Source organism: Heliangelus exortis, chromosome 1, assembly GCF_036169615.1.
Source record: "Heliangelus exortis chromosome 1, bHelExo1.hap1, whole genome shotgun sequence".
Classification (NCBI taxonomy): Eukaryota; Metazoa; Chordata; class Aves; order Apodiformes; family Trochilidae; genus Heliangelus; species Heliangelus exortis.
Genome location: NC_092422.1, coordinates 19,069,147 through 19,090,594, shown reverse-complemented (window position 1 = coordinate 19,090,594; position 21,448 = coordinate 19,069,147). Strand labels below are relative to the sequence as shown.

Sequence of the window (21,448 nt, the reverse complement as noted above, 5' to 3'; positions counted from 1 at the left end):
ATTGTTTTCTTTGATATTCCTGCTTTCTTCAGGAGGGTACTGAGATTTCTCTTTGTAAAGTTTCTGAGCTCACATTCTGACATAAAGTAGATAAGAAATTTTTCATTCTTTCCTGGGCTCTGTTATAAATAAAAAAGTGTTTGCTTTTGAAATCAAATGCTCAGAGTGAATTAAGACACTGGAATTCATTTTAAGACAAAATGAAAGCAGAACAATCTTTATTTCATTTGTGTGCTTTTCAGTCTCTCAGTGCTTTGGACATTTAAGCATATGAGTTATGCAGTTCTACAGGAATAATGAAATAGTTTAAGGTTTGTTATTACAATAAAAGGGACTACATTTTATTCTTGATTTATTTTTTTTTTTTTAAATTTTTTTTTTCTTTGAGTCAAACTAACTAACTGGAAGTTTGGTACAGAGAAAAATACTTTTTTCCACGGTGGATGAGTTCATGTTTATATTACTTTATGCTGTTTTTAATTTGTTCAGAGTGAGATTTATATACTGGTGTCCCTTTATTCCCTACATCTTGTGTACCTCAGTGGTCGGGACCGGGCCCAGTGTTGTTTTAATGTCTTTGTCAGTGACATGGAGAGTGGACTTGAATGCACCTTCAGCAGGTTTTGTGACACCAAACTGTGTTGTGTGGTTGGCATGCTGGGGGAAGGGAGAGCAGCCAGAGGGATCTTGAGAGATGGCCCCATGCCAACCTCGTGAAGTTCAGTAATGCCAAGTGCAAGGTCCTGCACCTGGGTCAGTGCAATCCCAGGCACAGTTACAGGCTGGGCAGAGAATGGATTGAGAACAGTCCTGAAGAAAAGGGCTTGGGCTGTTGGTTGATGAGAAGCTCAATATGAGCACTCAGTGGCAGCCCAGAAAGCCAAACAACAGCAGGTCAGGGGAGGTGATTCTTCCCCTCTGCTCTGCTTTCATGAGACCCCACCTGGAGCGCTGTGTTCAGTTCTGGAGCCCCCAGCACAGGGAGAACATGGAGCTGTTGGAGCAAGCGCAGAGGAGGGTCATGAAGATGATCAAACTCCCACCTCTTCTATGAATCTGGGCTGGAGAGTTGGGGCTGTTCAGCCTACAGAAAAGGAGGCTCCAGGGAGACCTTATAGCAGCCTTCCAGTGCCTGAAGGGGACCTACAAGAAAGCTCAGGAAGGACTTTTTGTGAGTGTTTGTAGTGATAGGATGAGAGAGAATGGTTTTGAAATAGAAAAGGGTAGATTAGGTTTAGATGTTAGGGAGAAGTTCTTTAGTGTGAGGGTGGGGAGACACTGGAACGGGTTGCCCAGAAAAGTTGTAGATGCTTCCTCCATGGAAGTGTTCAGGGCCAGGTTGGATGGGGCTTTGTGTGACCTGATCTGGTGGAGTGTCCCTCCCCATGGCAGAGGTTTGGAACTAGATGATCTTGAAGGTCCCTTCCAATGCAAACCATTCTATAATCCTATCAAACTAAAAGCACTCTTTTAATGTTTTTTTTTAGTATCTAGTAATGCAAAAAATGCTTTCTTGACTTTGGGACCTTATCTTTTAGATTAATAATTGTGTTTACTGCTCTGTGTGTGTATTTAGCAGAAATGTTGGTATTTCCTTTTCTTTCTCTTCCACAAGTGTGTTCAGATCCTTTAAGTTCCACACCAGGGCTTAAGAAAATGTACATGCTCAAGTTCAAGAGTAGCTGGTAAAACTTTCTGTAGCACTGCAATGATCAAAAAGAATCCATACCTATTTTTCTGTCCACAGAAAGCCTAGAATAAAGGTTTTATGGTAAAACCTTTTTAAAGGTTTTTATCTTTTTTTTGACTGGAGTACGTAGCTGTCTGCAAAGTCCTGTTGATACTCATCAGATCTCCATTCTTCCATCCTTTGCCTACATTTTCACAGGCATCTTCCCATAGAAAAAGCTGTGCTCTTGATTTACTTGAGATTTAGGTATACAACATGCAGTCCAGTCAAGGAAGCCTAAACTCCAGAGAGGAGCAGTAGCTCATAGTTCTCAGTTAGCTCTTTTTGCTACCTTGCTATGCCTGAGAGTGGCATTATATTTGTGTCTGTGCCTTTTTCTGGTGACAGAGGCATCCTAGGTGCCTGTTTGAAACACACTTGCTAGGGCCTAGAATTCACATTTTAAGTGAAAGAGTATCCATACAGGATGTTTAGTTCTTTTGCTGTCTTGATTAGCTGACTTCAATGCTTTCTCTTCCTGTGTGTTGTCACTATTTAGTGAATTTAGAGTTCTGTTTGGTTTCTAATTCAGATTTAGCAGTCTGTCTCCAGAACATTAACCTTTCTTGCTAGTAGCAGTAAACCATAGCAGCAGTTTTACTTGGTAGCAGAATGCCTGTTAGTATAGTTCAGTATAGGTTGTAATAACTTCCTTTCTGATCTCCCAAAAATAGTTGTATGCAGTTCCTGTTGGAGATAAAATTGTAAGTTGGCTGAATAAGTGCAGAGGCAGCTTGCCAATGAGTGACCAGAAAGAGTGTGCTTGTATTAAAGCAGCTACTTCTTGCAGTTTTATTTAAATGTTTTGGTCTTTGTTTTAAATGTAAGGAACAAAGTTGAAGAATTATCCAATTCCACAGTTGATAATAGATGGAAAAGAATGCATAAAGTAATTATTTGAAATGCTGCTAAGTGAAAGTGTAGTATAATAAAAATAATTATATGCACAGTAGGATTGTCAACAGCTATTGACGCATAGATTATGAAGATTGCTTTGCTCTCACCAGTTCAGGGCTAAGCTCTAGTACTTTGGATACTCTGTTCCTTTTTCTATAAATTCTGTCTCTACAGCTAGTTCATTAACTGAAGTTTTTTTCCTTTTATTCTATCAATAGAGAAGTAATGTGCAGTGGAAAGCCTTGGTTTGGTAGGGTCTTGCTGGTAAGCATTTTCAGTTTGTGTGTTGCACATGTTGTGTGCATTTTCAATTACACTTGGTTCACATTTGAAAAAAAATGATCAAAGAAACACCATACACCTGGGTTAAAAGATGATGAACTGAGTTTCCCCTTTAGCTTCAGGAGAAATTAATTTTACAGTCTTGGATCAGCCCTCAAAAAGGTTCTGCATTCTACACAGACAAGTTCTGTTTTTGTTACAGGGCAGTTTGAAGTGCTAAAGGAGTGTATTGAGAGAAGTCTTCTTCCCAGAGTTTTTTTTTTGTTGTTGTCTTCTAGATAATCTGGCCTGGATCAGAGTGTGTTTTGAAGATACAACCTGAGACCCCTGAACAGCATTAGAAATTTCATTCCCAGGGCTGAGGGAAGAGAAGTTTGGCTTGCTGTCATGATCACAGTCCCAGTTGCTGCCAAGAAGTAGTGCTACAGTGTTTTAGATTAGCATGAATTTGGAGGCTGAAATGCTGTGCCTGGGAAATGTTGTCTTTTTGCAGTTTCACTAAGGTGATGAAGCTGTGAATAATCGAGGTTGGGTAATCATTTGCTGGCAAACAGATGCTTTTTTTCCTATCATCTGGAAACTATGAAGTTGCTAATGGCTGCTACCGTTTGAATGCCTGGAATCGAGCAAAAACCTTCAATAAGGGAGCATGTAGTTTGTCTGTAAACTCTTCCAAATACTTTTCCACCCACACCCTTCAGCCAGATTCCAGTTTTACAGATCTACTCGAGATTGTAGAATTTCCTGTTCTGCTTATTGAGTATTCTTTGTTTCTGTGAAATCTTCATATCTTTTTAATTAATGTCTTCCCTTTCCCCCATTGTTCTCTAATCTTACCTAGTGTTACACTTTTTATTCTGCAGTGGGTAACATTGAATCTTGAAGGTGGGAGCTCAGAACTGTCTTACGGTTGCTCTTGCCACTGAAACACAAGGTCATCTATTAATAATTCCAGTAACTGAGTTTTTGGTTATAGCACAGCTTCAGATAGCTGAGGTTTTGGCTAATTTCTGTTCCTAAACTAGCCCAAAGAAAAAGTTTTCCTGGAATCAGTGCAAGTCTGGGGTTAGGCTTTCTTCAGTGATAGTTGGTCTTCATTTGTGAAAAGAGAGTTCATATATGAGATGGGAACAAACTCAAAACTTTTGAATGAAATCTGTGTTTCAGTGGCTGGAATGATTACTGCTTAGTGGGTATAGACTGGTATTAGAGAAAGATTTCTGAAGATGTAGTATCCACTTCCTGGAGCAGTAGCTTATTTTCAGTACCCAATACTTATTTTTAAAAGTGCTATTGATTATCTTAATTTGTAAAAATTGCTTTATAGTATCATATTTTAATCACTTTCATCATAACTCCTATGATGTTGCAGTGGCTAGAAAAAAACAGACAAACCTTGCATGCCAAATAAGTTATAATAGTCTCCACTGTCCACAGGATCCTCCAAAAGTAAATTAAATATCAGTCTTGTGTTATAAGACACTAGTGCTATTTGAGGATTTGTCAGTGTCTTCATCTTTGATCTTTGTTTGTTTGCTGGTTTAGTAGGCAAGGTAGAAATGGAGACATAAGTGAGATCAAAACTAGAAACATTTTTTCTTTTTTGGCATTCTGTATAACAAAATATTCTTTCTCAAAACTTTTTTGCAATTTTCTGTTGTCAGGAGGAATATTAACACAATATTAAATATGGGAGAGGTTTGATCCTGACAATATTCTACCAGAAATGACTGACATTAACTTTGTGTGGTTACTATTAAAATGGTTGTTTAATCAGTACATCATTGTACTAAAAATGCAAAGAGTGTGACATCTTCAAACATTAGCCAGGGTAGGGGACTAGTTCTCCTGCAGAGCCTGCCTTAAGGCAGTCTGGTCTGTTACTGCTATTTTCAGTCATGGAGGGATAAGTATCCTGCTTTTCCAAAAGATGAAACTATTGTAGACTGATTTCCCCCTGTACCCCTCACTTTGGATAGTGATAGTGTGTGATAAAATATCTTTCAGAAAATGTTCTTTTCTTCATCATGGGATAAATTCATAGAGATGATGCACATGTTCAAGGAGTGCTGAGAAATGAGGAAGAAATAGGCCCTTACCTTCTCCCTGTAATACAATAATGTTAGCTCTCCTATCCATAAAGAAATATCAGTTTTCTCCTGCTAGTATGTATCTGTGTTTTTTACAGAAACAAAACATAACATGAAGTTGTTTCAGAGTTCTTCCTCTGTGCCCCCCAGCAAACAGGGGTATTGATTTGGTATTTCAACTAAGTGTGGTGATTCATTGCAATTAACATGAAGTGTTGTCCTGTTCTGATAAAGCAGCCACACAGCAGCATTGGGAAGTGGTGCTTGCATTCCTGTGACCTCTTCCAGGTCAAAAGCTGCAGATTGGCCACCCGTGGGGTCTGCCATGGTCTGTTTGAGTTATGTGTTAACCACATCTCTGAAAATCATAGTAAACATCTGCTGAATTTGGTATCCAAATTTGAATATACGTGGATGCCCCCTCCCTGTAAGTGTTGAAGGCCAGGTTGGATGGGGCCTTGAGCATCCTGGTTTAGTGGGAGATGTCCCTGCCCATGGTTAGGGTGTTGAAACTAGATGATCTTTAAGGTCCCTTCCAACCCAAACCTTTCTATGATTCTATAAGGAAAAATTATTTACTGTGTAGCACTGTGCCATAACTGGTCTGTGGCTTAGTTTTGCTATTTGAAATACAAGGCCAAATATGGAGGCCTTGAGGCTTATCTGGTGTGTTTGGTCACATCCTGTGAGTTGAAAGACTGTAGTTTGTGAGCTCAAGTAACTCACTGTTTTGGGGTTCTCGTGTTTCCTCAGGTACAACATTGATCCTGGCTTGTACTGTCCATTTTTCTCTCTTGGGGCGTGCATGGAAGGATTGAACTCTTTGTTCAGTCGGCTCTTAGGAATCTCCCTTTATGCTGAACAGACACAGAGAGGAGAGGTTTGGTCTGAAGATGTTAGAAAGTTGGTAAGTATTCTTGTTTCCAGCATCTGAAACAGCAAAGGGAAGTTAAGAAGATTTGTTCCTCTAAGCCAGGAATCAGATTTTGTTTTTAAATTGGGTATCAAAACCATACATTAGTTGTCTAATTTTAGTTGAAGTTAAACTTCATGAGCTTTATACTATCTGAGTGCCTTTTGGTATTTTATGGCATTTATTAAAAGGGTGCCTGAATCAGACGTAATTTCTGTGTTCAGAGTTTTTTGTTGTGCCACTCAAACCATCCTCCTGAAAGAGCCCTGCCAGGTTTTTTTTGTTTCAATATGCAGATGACTGTAGATGACCAGAACGCTATAGCTGCATATTCTAGCTGTCACGTCCTTGTCTCATTTTTTAATTTGTATTCTGTATGACATCTCATCTTTGAGATTGGTTTTTACATCTTTATTTGTCTGCTGTCTTTTAGGGGAGGGTAGAAATAAAAACTTGGGCAACAGTTTCCTTGTCAGGTTTCCAGGTTCCTCTGTTGTCTTCCGCCTGTGTATTCACTGTCAGATCTTTGCTGCTCTTCTACCTCCATCTAGAGCTGCTGTTCATTAAGTCATGTGGGTCAATTTATAATTACTCCTTACACTTTCTGTTTATATTTTCATGGTAAATCAGCTTCCGTTACTGCTGGCTTCTCTGAAGTAATTTAGGGGCTACAGACAGCATTATTTTTAATAGTAAACTTTTACACATTAGTTTTGAGTGAAATGCAGAAATGGCTGTAGTTTGAGCAACAAATTATGAACCTTATATATATATTTCACAGCTGAAATGATGAACAGATCTTACATATATTCTTCCTAGTTTGTTTGTAAATTGGTCATTATAAATCTTTGGATTAGAATACTGTATCTACATTTTAACAGTGCTTTCACTGGGGAAATAACTTCTTTTTTCTTTAGGCTGTTGTTCATGAAACTGAAGGCTTGCTAGGATACATCTATTGTGACTTCTTTCAGCGACCTGATAAACCACATCAGGTAATTTTTATGATCTGATTGTAGTGTGGGTTTTATTTGAGTCATGACTATAGGGTTAGGGCTGTTTGCATTCAATGTAAGTGTAGGAAAAGTTATCTTGATTTAAAATATATTAAATTTAAACAGAGAAAGTCTGTAACTCCAAATGTGGTTTTAGATAAAATATTATTGTAACCTTTAGTTTAAAAAATGGCACCCACTGGGCTGAAGTATGACTTGTTCTGCAGAATGATAGGCACTGTTTAGAGAAATGGCAGATTTAAAAACACGTATTTTCTGGCCTACTATTTGCAAAAAAAACACAATCTGATATTTCAATATGCTCTAAGGATGAAAGCTCATAATGACAACTAATTTTATTCAAAATTCTATGTAAAATGGTTGATGGTTTCAGCTGTTGTGGCTCAGTTACTCATAATGCCCAGTGCCAGTATATTAACTATGTGATGCAATAAAATAGACTCCACTCTGCAGAAGCAGCTGCAAATTACCACCTTTAGTGAGGTGATAAGTGGACAAATGTTAAATATACATTAGTTTAATGTATTACTCTGTTTTGCTAATATTTCACAGTAGAGTATGAGTGCTGTGCAGTATATTTTATAAAGAAGAATAACTGAGAATTTAGTCTAGAAATTATGGATTTGGCACATCAGTAAATTTCTTTGTGCTAGTGATATTTGTTTTAGAAAAAAATAGAGGTTTTAATAATTCTAAAAAAAATTACAGCATTTTCTAGAAGCAAAACAGGTTTTTTTGTGGAACAAGGTAGTATCTTTGATTATGAAGCAAATGAAGAAACAGTGTGCAGCTACTGAACAGCACTGCTAATGACCTTTGAATTCAGCTTGTGTAACTGAATATATATTTGGGTTCATTTTAATATTTTAATTTTAAAATATCATCGTTGTTTTAGTATCATTGATACAATGACAATGGTTGTCCAAATGTTTGCTTTTAGGATTGTCACTTCACAGTTCGTGGAGGACGGCTAAAGGAAAATGGGGAGTACCAGCTCCCTGTAGTAGTTCTTATGCTTAGCCTGCCCCGTTCAGCAAGGGGTGCACCAACTCTGCTAAGTCCTGGCATGATGGAGAATCTCTTCCATGAAATGGGACATGCTATGCATTCTATGCTAGGAAGAACTCGGTACCAGCATGTCACTGGTAAGAAACAGTGTTTTTTTGTTTTAGTTAAATGTTTAATTTCTGGAAGAAGTGAGTAAATTAAAAAAAAAAAAAAAAAGGGAAGAAAGAAAAGAAGGTGAAAACCAGAAGTGCTTGAGTCATGTTGGTTTTTCTACATTAGTAAATACTTGAAAATACAATGACAGATCCCCACATTTTATAAAAAAATCAGTCAAACACCACCTGAATATTCTTTTTCTCCCATTAAGAATTAGGCATTTGAGTCTCTTCTTTCTGTACTGCTGATCTTTTGTTGCATATGCTCTTGCGAGTTAGCCTTATGTAGAGTTTCTAATGATGGATTAGTTGGAGGACTGAAAAGAAACTGAGCTAAACTTCTACCTACTGCAAAAACATGCTGAATCGTGAGCTGGAAATTATTTGGGAAATTGATTAAGGAGAATCAGGAAATTAGCTCTTGCAAAGAGCATGCACTGACAATATGGAAAATCTGTAAAGTCAGGCCTTTTCTAGTTGATTCTGAGTAAAGGAAAGTTGAGAAATTAAATATGTATTGTGTTGGGAAGCATGATTAACTGGTAGGCTTTTTTTTTTTTTTTGGTAACATAAATGAACATGAACAAATATGAAATCATAGCTTAGTAGGTACATGTAGCAGGAATATTCCCTTTTTTCCATTTAGTCCTTCTTCTTAAGCAGTGGCAGTGAGTGTATTCACCCAGCAGGCTGCTCTGACCTTTTCCAGTTGTGGCAAATGGGTCAAAGGCATTTGCTTGGCATGCTTCTTTTTTTACCTGTGGACAGCTTGGTATATCCTCTTCTACAGTAACATGCTGAAAATACCATTTGCAGTGGTCACTTATTAAAAAAAACAAAACACCACAACCAAACAGACTGAATTGTAGCTCTTTCAGCAGAAGCTGGGTATACTCCTTGGAATGGTTAATTGTTCTGCCCCAGCTCCTTCTGTACAAATGGCCTTGCTCATCTTCACCTCCAGGAGTACTTACATGTCCAAAGTAACTGCTTTGGTGGGGTTCTCTTGTGATGAATCATATGTATCTGCATGTCCAAGTCTTGAAGGGGCAGGAAGTGGTTAATTTTTCGGGTCAGACTTCCCATGAGCCCTGGTGTATGGTTTTGGGGTTGCCTTAACTCAAGGCCGTCCTGTGTCCCAAGGGGATTTCACAGCAGATCTGGTACTGCAGTAGTGTCAGAGTTAAGTCATGTTCCTGCTGCAAAGTACCCTTTTTTTAGGGTTTGGAATGTGTGACAATCATCTGAGGGATGTCTGTTAGGCCATCTGCTCTCATGAGACACTAGAATGGCAAAGTCTGGAAACAAGCTGGCTACAGGCTATTGTGAGAACAAAGATTTTGACATTCTAGTTAAGATTAACTGAGGAGTATTTGACATTTTTCCTACTCTCCCTTGTTTCCCTTGTGGAAATATTATCCTTGGATAATATTTTATGTTTATGACTTAATGTATCTTTTTAAGTTAATCTGTTATTTTATTATATGCATTTATTGATTGTTTAATATATGTGTGTACATATGATTTTTATAAAACCTGACCTGCATTCCTTTTTGGTTTATTATGCATTAAGGGATACTTATACTTGTTTTAAAGGTGGTCTAACTTATCCCCAGTAACTGCCCAACCTTTTACCTTTCTGACTTTCAGATGCCATAATTTTTTGGAAGACTTTTTAATAGTTACTAAAAGAATTACAACACTTTATTAAGGAGCACTAAGAAAACATAAATGGCTGGGGAAAAAATCAGTGTAGTTCTGCAGGCATTTGTCTTGGGAATAATTGTTTTAGGTTTTTTTAAAAATTATTTTCAAATTATCTTAAAGAGGACTACTAATGAAATGTTCTGACATGAAAGAAGGTTTGGAGTATTCTCTAAGAACTGAATGACTGGATACTGCAGAGTTAATAAAATGCAATTCAGAACTATACAGTGCAGATCAGGCATTTAAAAGTAGAAAGATTTTTTGCTAACAAATGAGTATTTTAACAGTGGTGGAGGAGCAGAACAGTTTCATATGTTGATGCAGAACTACAAATAGCTAATGTGTCTGTAAAAGGAGTGATTGTGATTTGAAATTACACCAGGTATATCTAACAACAATAAGTATTAAAACGCTTAAGAAAGATACTGGTGAAACCTCTTGCAGTGCTTGGGCATGGTTTTGTGTCTCTGGTCTGAAGGTGGATTCAGACTGAAGGAGGTGCAGAGAACTTTGTTGCCTATAGTTGTCTATGACTGAGATTACATAGGTACTCTCAATTTAGGATGTTAAAAACAGTGTGAGAAATGCTATTTATAGTGAAAAGCATTATTGATCAGGATACATTGAGCATAAATTATGAATTCAGATTAAAAATTAGAGAAAGATTTGTTATTTTATAACATAGTCTTCAAGAAAGAGTAATATAAGTAGAAGCAAACCCCATACTTTTATTTAAGACTAGTTTTGAATGTTGACATGACATTTGAATGCAGACAGGGATAGAGGTGATGACCCAGTGGGGCTGTTATTAAAGCAACCACTTTGTACATCCCTAACTTAATTATGGAAATTAAAAACGCAGCTTTGATTTGGTGATGTGTTACAGTTCTTAGTAACTTCCATTGTGTAAGGTGCTGATAAAGATTAAGTAAGGTTTTTGGGAAAATACATTTTAAAAATACCAACTGCTAAGATATTACATCAGTGCATTTAGAACAGGTCTTCAATCTGTAAGAGTGTTCCTTGGATGAATGATGGTATTATGAAACAAGGTTAATATAAAGCATAAATAAGCTCAGCAAACAGATGGAAGCTAAAAATTGTAACTGTGAATGGGATTAAGGCAGAGTTTTATTTACATTGTGATTTGATTTAAGTTTAGGACACAAATAGATTTGGTGTTTCACATAAGGCCAGTTTGGCTGCAGTCTGGTTTAGTTTAAAAAGGGTGTGACCCAGAGCTTTATAAGGTGCCTCACCCAGCTGTTCAAATATTTTGTTTTACTTTGTTATTTGTAGTAAAATGTGTAGGATTACAATGAGGCTTTTCTGGCAATATGTAAAATAATGCTATGGAAAAAAAATATTGACTTAATAAATGAAAGAACATTACAGTTCACCAAAAGTCCAAACTGAAAGTTGCAAAACCTTTTGGGAAGAGTTAACTATTTGTGTTAATGAAAATAGCAAATGTTAATGTGTTCAATTATTCTACCTCTAGGAACCAGATGTTCTACTGATTTTGCTGAAGTTCCCTCAATTCTGATGGAGTACTTTGCTAATGACTATCGAGTGGTTAACCAGTTTGCAAGACATTATAAAACAGGACAGGTAGGGAAAATTAATATGTAAAATATTGAAAATAGGAATAAATGTATTCAGGAAAAGAATCATATTTTCATGTTGTGAAGAATTTTTGAAGAAGAAATAAAAATGTATACAAATTATTTTTACATAAAAAATTCAGTTATTCAGAAAAAAAAATGTTAGTACTGTAATTGCTGAAAAGATAAATGTAATCTGTAAAAGTCTTTATATACAAGGTTGAAATTACATATTTAAAATTTCCATTTTTTTCCTACAAAGGTTGTGTAGGTTCTACACTACACAGACTTAGTTTACTAGATGAACAACTTCTATGTGAATCAAGTCGTGTGGAATATTTAATTTAGTTATGGGTGAGGTATGACAAAAGTAGTAATGCATCACTGAACTTTATAAACTCTTTCTTAAACTAAAGCTCAGGTGCCAAATCATGGAAATAAATGGAAATTATCTGCCATGTTTTAAAAGTCCCATTTTTAGCAGAGACTGGGGTAGCAGTATTTAGTGGTGAAAAGTGGTTTATTTAGCATTAGGTTAGGATTAGTTAGATACTGGCATTCATGAATATGCATTAAAATTCTGATCCCTTTTTTACATAAAATTATGCCACTCTACTGCAAGGAGAATGATTTTCTATGGGAAATTTAGAAAATGGTGTTATTTGAACAAGGGGACTTCTGGTGGCTGCATCAACGCATGGCTTAAGAACTTGATTTATATTTGCACAGCCATTTCAAAAATACACAAACCAGTAAACAATAACCAAAGATCTTTCTGTTGATTTTCATTGAGGCAAGTTTCAGTGTACTCTTTTGTTGTGACTGAAGAACAGACTACCCATTGATGCACACCCAAGAAAGCCTATTGTGTTTTGTAGCATTACACTTAATTGAAGCTTTTTATCCAATACAAAGATTGAGTGTATTTCAGTTTGCCTTCATTGTACATTGAGAAATGTGCATTGCTTAACTTCCATTTTAATAGATAATGTCTAAGAAATTTGCCCTGTAAATCTGCCTTTTTAATTTTTTTTTTTTTTTAATCAGAGCAATCATTTCTGCGGAACTGATTGCATAAAGAAAGTCTCCTTGAAACCTGGCATTTAAAGGTACTCAGCTCAGGAGTGTTCATCATTTATATGTTTCGAGTTCACATACTTCTTTCTAGTGTTCCCTATAAAGTTCATGTTGTATTTAAACATTGTGGAGTTAATCTGATTGCATATGAGTTCAAAGAATGAGCTTGACTAAAACATCTGAAAGAGATTTGCAGAACATTATGTATGTCTTTGTATTTTCAAAATGGCTTAACAAATCTAAACCATCTTTAGTTGCAGTGCAAAAGCTAAGAACCAGACACTGTGTCCCATTTTGGCATTTCCATAAACTACTTCTGTTTATTGGTGGTGAAATCTTGCCCTTTCAGAGAGCTATTGGAAGAGGTTGAATGTAGAAATTCAGTCTTGAAGGGGGCAAGGAAGGATTATGCTGGAAGATGACAAAAAGAGCCTGAAACTGTTGTGTGGCTTTCGAGGGCTTTAGACAGCTTCCTTTTAATTACTTTAAAAAAAAATGTGAATGTATTTTGACAGCATTAGCCAACATATATAAATCTGGTTTTGCTTATGTTGATTCATCTATGAAGAATGTTGATGTATCATTTCAGAATCTGATACCAGATTTTTTACTGTCTTTTAAATAGAAATAGATTGAAGTAATATTTTCTCTTCTTGAAATTTAGTGATTGTTAAAGCAATTACTTTTATCTATTTGTATATGTTTTATCTATGTGTATATGTTACAAAATACTTTTAATAGAAAATCCCAGATCTCTTACACTTGCAACTTCACAAAAATCCTTTTGGGGCTTTTATTTTCTGTGCTTATTCCCTGACTAATTTTTCTGGTGTGCAAATAGAAATTTGAATCAACATTTGTCCCTGCCTATGGAAGGGAGGTTGGAACAAGATGATCTTTAATGTTCCTTCCAACCCAAACCATTTTCTGATTTTATTATTTTCTTCTCCAGTTTTTCACTTATGTGAAAAAAAAATTAGTCCTCATGAAAAAGCTAGAATACAAAATTCATAAAACCATTTAATCCAAATGTTGTTCCATATGAGAACTTTAGTTAAGTTTCTTCTTATGAATAAAGAGACTGAGTTTTTCCGTGCAAGAGTTAAACAACATCCGGTAGAACAACATTAGTGTAGTTGACAGATGGAGGGCTTCTTACTGGCACAGACTGTTGAGGGGGCAGTGCAGATAATTTGGAAAAGGATCCTTCTTTCAATGTTGCTACTATAGGAGCAGTATGCTCTAGTTTTTGCACATAAATTTTAGGTGGTGTAATTTTCAACACTCCCACTGAACATAATTATGTCAGAAAAAACTTGATAGCGTAGTCTCATTTTACGATTGCCTTTGCCATAAAAGCCAGTTGTAGAAGGAGTAATCCTGAGGATCTTCACTTAAGATCAGTGCTTATGCTTATGGGAAGAGTAGGGGAAAGGACTGTTGTTTTGATTATTAAAGCATATGAACTATTGAATACTGCTTTTTAGTAGGGTTGCAGAAAAAAGATTTGGTGGGCAGGGTTTCAAAGATCAGAATGCATTATGCATATAGATGTGGATCATGAATATCTGATCCAAAATATCTTGAAGTTTGTAGAAAGCTTGTCTCTACTTTCTGTGCATTTTGGGTGGTTGTACTGTTAAGTACTGAGAAGTAAAAAAGCTTGCAAGCTTTTCTGGCAAAATGAACAAGTTTTGTGTATTTAGTTCAAAAAGCTGGCCAGCACAAAAATATTTGTTCCAAGAAAGTAGCAAGCCTAGTTTTCCTTTCATCTTAAAGATAACTCATAACAGAAAATCCTTGAGGAAAAAAAAAAAGAATGAAGAGGGCTGTGCTAATTAGTCACTGAAGTTGAATTACTCAGGTAAGCTCATGAAGTCAAGCAGTGCCAAAATGAGGTTATAATTAAGCTTAAGCAGACAATCTGGTCCATACTTACCATTTTGTATCACTGTGTTGGTTTAATTCGTTTCCTAAGTGCACAGATATGTGGTAGGTCTGTTAAGCTAAATATATTTAAGTTTGTGTGCCTTTGGAGGCTCTTTTTAACAAAGGTCAGAATTTCAGCTGTTCAAATTTGAACTGACTTCATTTTTCACAGAGGTGGAATTCCAAAGGCAGTATTGTATGAGCATGATTACAAGAGTAAACCCACAGATAGTAAACAGTCATAATCTGCCATGGCTACTACGCAGCAGTAAGGAGTTGAATGTGTTTTGGGACTCAGGGAATTCATGCTGAAAAACTCATGCCAAGATCTTAAAGTTTCTTATAGAAGGATGGAAAAAGGGAACCTGAAGTAAAGCATGGAAGTGTTTAAATTTTAAAAATTTGAATGGTTATTCCATTAAACATAGTTTTAGCTAAAGCTCTGTGAAGTCTTTCTTTTAGGAGGAGGATGACTATTTGATTCTGGTTTTATCAGAAAGCTCATCTTTCAGGATATGTCAAATAATCATGCTGATCGATTTTTTCCTGCACTCAGTTGCTTATTAAGGGGCTCTATGAGATTGTAATGAGCAAAGAGAAAGTTTCTATTGTCTGAAGCAGTAGATCTTCCTCAGTACATTTGAGACCTTATAGTATCTGTGCCTGGTGTTTACACAAACAAACTTTGAACATGAGGGGTGATCTTTGAAGAACCCTCTGAAGTCTAATTTTAGTTCCTTGAAAACTTAAATTTTAAAATCCCAAAGGTGCTTTGGGATAAATAAGTGATCTTCTTTTTATCACTCTTTCAATTTAATCTGATTCTGGCAATGTTTTTCTGGTGCCAAATTTTACTTGGCTTGTGAATTATCATCGCACAATCTTTGAGCCAGATCAGTAGGACTGATAGGTGTAAACAAAAGAACTTCTCTTGTCTTTCTCCTGTGCCTTTTTGTCAATAGGTATTGTCATAAGAATGATTTGTAATTTCCTGTTGATTTTAATCTGCTCAAACAGTACAGCTTGATCTTCAGGGCAGAGTAGACCTTCATTGTTTGATATTCATGTGGCTGCAAATAATAAAAAAAGATTTTCTCGGAGGCTCTTGGTATTACCTACATTTAACTTGGTCTCTAGAAGGTGGGGCTAATCATCTCCTAAATGAAGAAATGTCAGTACAGTATTAATGAGCATTCTCTGTCTCTCCTTAAGAATTCAGTTTAGAATTGGATAAATGCTTGTAGCAGAACAGAAGGAAGAAACGGGTGGATGCAGAGGCTGCCTTCTCAGCAGACCTCTGGCTGGAGGTCATCTATTTGTAGTACAGTCAAAAGAACACAATACTTTCTTAGTTGGGGAGTCTGTAAGAAATGGTTAGGTCTTAACTGAGAATTAGACCTGCTTCAGTTGTTTCTTGTGCAGGGCTGGATGTGACCAGCTCTCCCAGTGAGCTTAGAAAGTCTGTGCATCACTGAACCTTGCTGCTCTGTGCCTCCAGTGAACTGCAGACTTGGATTTCCCATTTCATTTCAGGATCTGTGGGACAGTGGTTTCCCAAAATCTTAGTGACTTTTGTTCTATTTATGTTGTGTACCAGCTGAAAGCCTGTGCCCTTACCATGATTTAATATAGCCAAGATATTATACAGAAATCCATTATGTTGAAAGAACTGGCTTGACCTTACTGATAGGAGTGCTCTTGGCTTGAGGCTTAAATTGTATCTGAGTAAAATATGCATCTTTGCTGTTGCCAAGCTTTTAGTTGTTTTGCTTTTTTAGAACTGACCAGAGTACAATTTAAGAATTCCCATCCAATGATCTCCTGTTTTACTGCATCCAAAATACAGGTGTCCCTAGAAGAAATCAGTTTTGTTTAATTCACTACTGCACTACTACGCTAGGAAATTAAAGCCTCCAAAAAGCAGCCAACACTTGTTGATAGTTTTGGTGATTAATAATGAAATCTGTTCACAATTCTGCAGGTTTCCTTATGCAAAGATTTTCTTGCATAACAACTGAAAATGTGTTACTGCAAACGCACACGTGCTTTAGTTCCACAATGAAAAGTCATTGAAGTTCATGCCTCACTCTGTATAAGAGAATAAAACTAGTTGTTCATGGAGCTAGGAGAAACAAAATGCTTTTTACCATCTGTAATTTTTTTTCTACTTTGCTTCTTTCCTCAATAACTTTTACACATAATTAAGTAGTATTTTCAACAATACTAAAACCAGTATGGAGCCTTAAGGTAGTCGTATTTATTACTATGGGTAGCTGCTCATTTATTCTCACCCTTAGTCCAAAGTCACCAGGTAATTTGAAGAGAATTTTTGTATTTAGGTAAATAGTGGTCTAACAAGGATATACTGTAGGACAAACTTCATGCTCATTGGTTCATTTTTCCTGTATTGAAATTTAACAGCTGTGCACATTTATGACAGGCAAAATAGTGGATGTTGTTCTGTCCCATTCTTGACCCAGCTAACGTTTGTCTTGGTTAAGAGGTTACAAGCCTTGGCAAGCTGGTGAATAAAACAGCTGCACAACTTGAGAGTTTTTCTTATTTGTCTTTATTTCCAGATTTCACAGAGTTAATTGGTAACATTTTCCTCACTTATGTATAACTTCTCTGGAGTTTGTTTTTTAATCTGTGAACATTAACAGTTTGTCTCCAAGTTGTATCATTTGCACATAATCACAGAATCTAAATGCATGCCTCTTCCGTCAGGATCTGTAGACTTTCATGTATAATTTCATAAGCACCTCAACACACTGTAAAAGTGCAGGTTGTACTTTCAGATTTCAGTGTAATGCCAAACATCTGTATTATATTGTACCACTGTTAGTAGATTTCTTAATATTTTATATTAAGAGCCCTGTTATTTTAATATCTATTTAATACATTCAGTTAATAAAACAGCAAAAGGAAAAGAATATACTTACTTGAGAGACATCTATTGAAAAACTTCAGAAAGCACAGAAGAAGTGTAAGGTCAATCATTCATATACAGATATTCTTAAAAATCTGGCATTAAAGTCTTTGTACTTGTAGACAAAGAAATGTCTTTGGATGTAATTGGCTGGATAGAAAGACAAAAAAGTTTGCTTAATGACTTGAAAATTGTCTCTGAGTTTCAGGCTGTGGCACCACACCTAGTTTTGTTGCCATAGATGTGGAATAAATTCAACTTTGTTAAGAATTTCAAAGTGCAGATATTTACTGTTCACTACAACCAAGCATTTTATGTGGGTTAGGGTAGAAGGCCTGATGCTTTTACAGTTGTTACAAAAAATTATAAAAACCCAGCCAGCTCAAGGAGAGTTATGGGGCCTTCTGTGTAAGTCTAAGTGAACTATGCTCAAAGACCAACAGGAGAATCTGGTATAATACCTGGTCTTGAAGATGAAACAGGTTTACCTAGGAGGACTTCAACTGCTCCATGTGTTCTTTCTTTCTAAAGAAGGTTGTAATATTTTAACAGGCATCTAAGGTAACATGGTATCAATTTATAGGAAAAAAAACAAGATGAAGTTATGTCTTGATTGTTTATATAAATTATTCCTGATTTTTTAATTGTCTGTTTGATGCTTAGTTTAATGCAAAACTAATGCTTTGTTTGATGCAAGTAAGAATTTCTTCCTCAATGCAAAGCACTTCAAATAAGTCTTTTTTTTGGGGGGGAGGAGTCTTCAAACTTTTATAGTATTAAGCATACTATATGCAACAATTCTAAGTATGTTGTGACCTTTTTATTCAAGCCACTGCCAAAAAACATGGTGTCAAGACTGTGTGAGTCTAAAAAGGTGTGTGCTGCAGCTGATATGCAACTCCAGGTATGTTCTTTTCATTCTAGTCTCTATCTAGAACTTACAGAACATATTTAATTCTTAAAATTTTACCAAATATTTATTTTAATGTAGAAGCAAGTTATATGTAAATTAGTGAAAAAAATTTTCATTTTTATATTATTTTTTGTGAATGTATTGTGTTCTGTCTGCTTAAAGCTAAATGTCTAAATCTGCAGGAAAATAAGAAAACCACAACTTTTGAAAATTGTTGGATTATCAGAATTTAAGATTGTTGTTAATTACTGGACTTGTTTTAGGAGAACTTGAAGGAAAGGAATTATCATGTACCTTTGGATCATTGAAGTGTAGCAGGACTGAGAGATATGGGTCACCTTAGTAAAACCAAACCAGATCGTTTATTTCCTGGAATATGCTTTGAACTCCTTCTCTTCTGCAGTTCCATTATGAAAGGGGAAACTTGCTACTGCCATCAGAATTGGTGGCTGAGTTATAATGCTGTAAGACTTCTCTCTCACAGTGCCAGTAATTATATTTGTAAATATAATTATATTTATTCATAAGCTTTTCTTCTCTGTGGGTAGGTGTGAATCATCAGTCATAAACAAACTATCAGAGTTGCGTTTCTTAAACGAGGTAGGATGTCAGGTAGTGATAGGACTCAGGGGAACGGATTTGAACTAGAGGAGGGCAGATTTAGATTAGATGTTAGGAGGAAATTCTTCACCATGAGGGTGGTGAGACACTGGCACAGGTTGCCCAGAGGGGTGGTGGAAGCCCCATCCCTGGAAGTTTTTAAGGCCAGGCTGGACAGGGCTTTGAGCAACCTGATCTAGTGAGAGGTGTCCCTGCCCATGGTAGGTGGGTTGGAACTGGATGATCTTTAAGGTTCCTTCCAATCCTGGATATTCTATGTTTTTATGAGATTCTATAAGTAAAGGAAATTAGGGCTCTTTGTAAAATGGGTATTTTCAGTCCTGCAACAGCACTACTCAGATGTGAACAGTAGCAACAGTATCCAGCCAAGTTTTTTTACAATGAGGGTTTGGCTGCAGTAAGTATCCTGCAAGCTTCTGCTGAGTGATTTTTGGGATTTCATTTTCTTTGTTTTGCCTTAAGATAGAAGCATATAATTCTTCTTTTTACAGTTGACCTACTATTTAGGTGAGATAACTCTGCTAGTACCATCATAAAGATTAGTCATTATTTTTGAGAAGTGGATAGGAACAAATTTTTAGATCAGATCTTCATAATTCTTCATTTTGAAAAGTTCCCATATGACTGCAGCCCTATGGGTTGTGCTGGTTAACTGAAGTTGATTTAAATGTAAAACTTGGTTAAATATTTGCAGTTTCCTCTCTGCAGTTATTTATAGTGATTTAAAACTATCAGAATACAGTGTGGACCTGCAAATGTGTAAATGTTCAGTTACACTAATCAAAACCAGACATAACACTGTTTTCAGTGTGTATGTGTATTTTTTCATTGGTTAAACTTAATGTATTTTTAAACTATGTGTTCAGTGTGGTGTTGGTTGCCAGTGGCCAGCATTGGTTGTGCAGGAGGTGTGAACAAGAAGGGTGCTGTCTGTGGCTACACCTCTGTGACATGAAAATAACTGCACCCTCTCTGCCAGTCTGATTTTGAAATGTATATTCCTGGCTCTAAAAACTACATATAGAGATAGCTGAGAGTCCAGAAAGAATGTGGGCAGGAATATAATTAATTCATAAGGGAGGGTTTTTTTGAGGGAGAAAACCAATCCTAGATTGAAATAAAATTTATCCTGAGAATGCTTAGTGCTGGACCTCTATTCATTAAATGTATCAACACAGAATAATTTGCCAGTGTGCAGTCTAATAACCACCAGTGATGCTTAAATGCTTTCATATGCACATATGCATTTCTCATATGTCCATAACAGCTATATTGACTAGCCAGGAGAAGTTGTGGATGCCTCCTCCCTGGGAGTGTTCAAGATTAGGATGGATGGAACTTTGAACATCTCTCCCCCATGCAGAAGGGTTGGAACGAGATGATCTCTAAGATCCCTTCCAGCCAAAACCATTCTATGATTCTGTGAAATACAGATCTGACAGGTTTCCCTTCAGCTTTTAGTATATATCTGCTATAATCTTGTCAAGGTTTGAGACCAATTTGGCAGTGTGGAGGCTAAATGGGCTTGGATACCAAGAATGCTTTAAGTCACAGGTTACAGTTGACATGGCCCTTCCTGTCCTGTGGTGGGAGAAATGGTTGTGCTCCAGAAGTCAGTCAGGGAGGGTTCATTGCAGCAGTGCCATGGGGTGGGCTGTGCAATTCCTACTGCTCCTGTTGGCCCTCAGCTGCACCTGGGGTCTCTGTAGTGTCTGTTTCTGAGTGACTCCAGATCTTGTAGCTTTAGAACTGGGAAGAAAACACCCACTTCTGGAGGGATCAGATTTATGTGGGTGCCTAATAATTGACTGGTGTTGGCAATAGTGCTGTGATTCTGCAGGCTGGTTTCCCTCAAATTACTCTTGTGTAACTAAAGTTCAACCAGTCTCAGTCCATGCCAAATGACCACAATGCCACACTGAATAGTATTATTCATTTCTTACTTTCAGCACCGTATTTATTGAGATTTCAGATGTAATGCCTGCAGCAATATGCACTCATTTCAAAGAGACTGGCTGGCCATTCTGTTTATTAATTCAGAAAAATGTCCCAGAAAAGTTGATTCCATGGCAAATAGTTCACAAATTCCTTTATAGAAGTGTGTATTGTTGTTCATTGTATGGAGATACAAAAGTATAATAATTAATGGAAGGAAAACACACATTTCAGTCTGAAGATACCTCTGCATTTGTTTCCAGCTCCTACTGTCAATTGCTTGAGGAACGATAGGGGGGTCCATAGACCCTTCTCAAAAGCTTTTGCCATGCAGATTAAGTCCCAGTGTCTTTTAGTTAGTAGTAACTTCACTGGAAGATGCAGAATTGTTTACGTATTAACAAGTGATGAAACACTGAAACAGGTTGCTGAGGGAGGTGGTAAATGCCAATCCCTGGAAATGTTCAAGGTCAGGTTGGATGAGGTTCTGAGCAGCTGATCTAGTTGAAGATGTCCCTGCATACTGCAGGGGGGTTGAACTAGATAACCATTCAATGTCCTTTCCAACTCCAACTATTTTATGAATCTGTGATAATACTATTAAGCAGTCAAGGAGACAGAACAAAAATTAAATGAAACTAAT

The 21,448-nt window shown here is 36.6% G+C and overlaps 1 protein-coding gene across 1 annotated transcript in view; it reads left to right on the top strand.

The window, feature by feature from the left end:
- Positions 1–21,448, top strand: part of MIPEP (mitochondrial intermediate peptidase) — a 69,955-nt gene that overhangs the window by 19,276 nt on the left and 29,231 nt on the right. Inside the window, exons 11-15 of the mRNA XM_071736035.1 lie at positions 5,752–5,905; positions 6,829–6,906; positions 7,868–8,072; positions 11,299–11,408; positions 18,166–18,240. Coding sequence (XP_071592136.1) covers positions 5,752–5,905; positions 6,829–6,906; positions 7,868–8,072; positions 11,299–11,408; positions 18,166–18,240 — 622 coding nt within the window. The remainder of the gene's footprint in view (positions 1–5,751; positions 5,906–6,828; positions 6,907–7,867; positions 8,073–11,298; positions 11,409–18,165; positions 18,241–21,448) is intronic.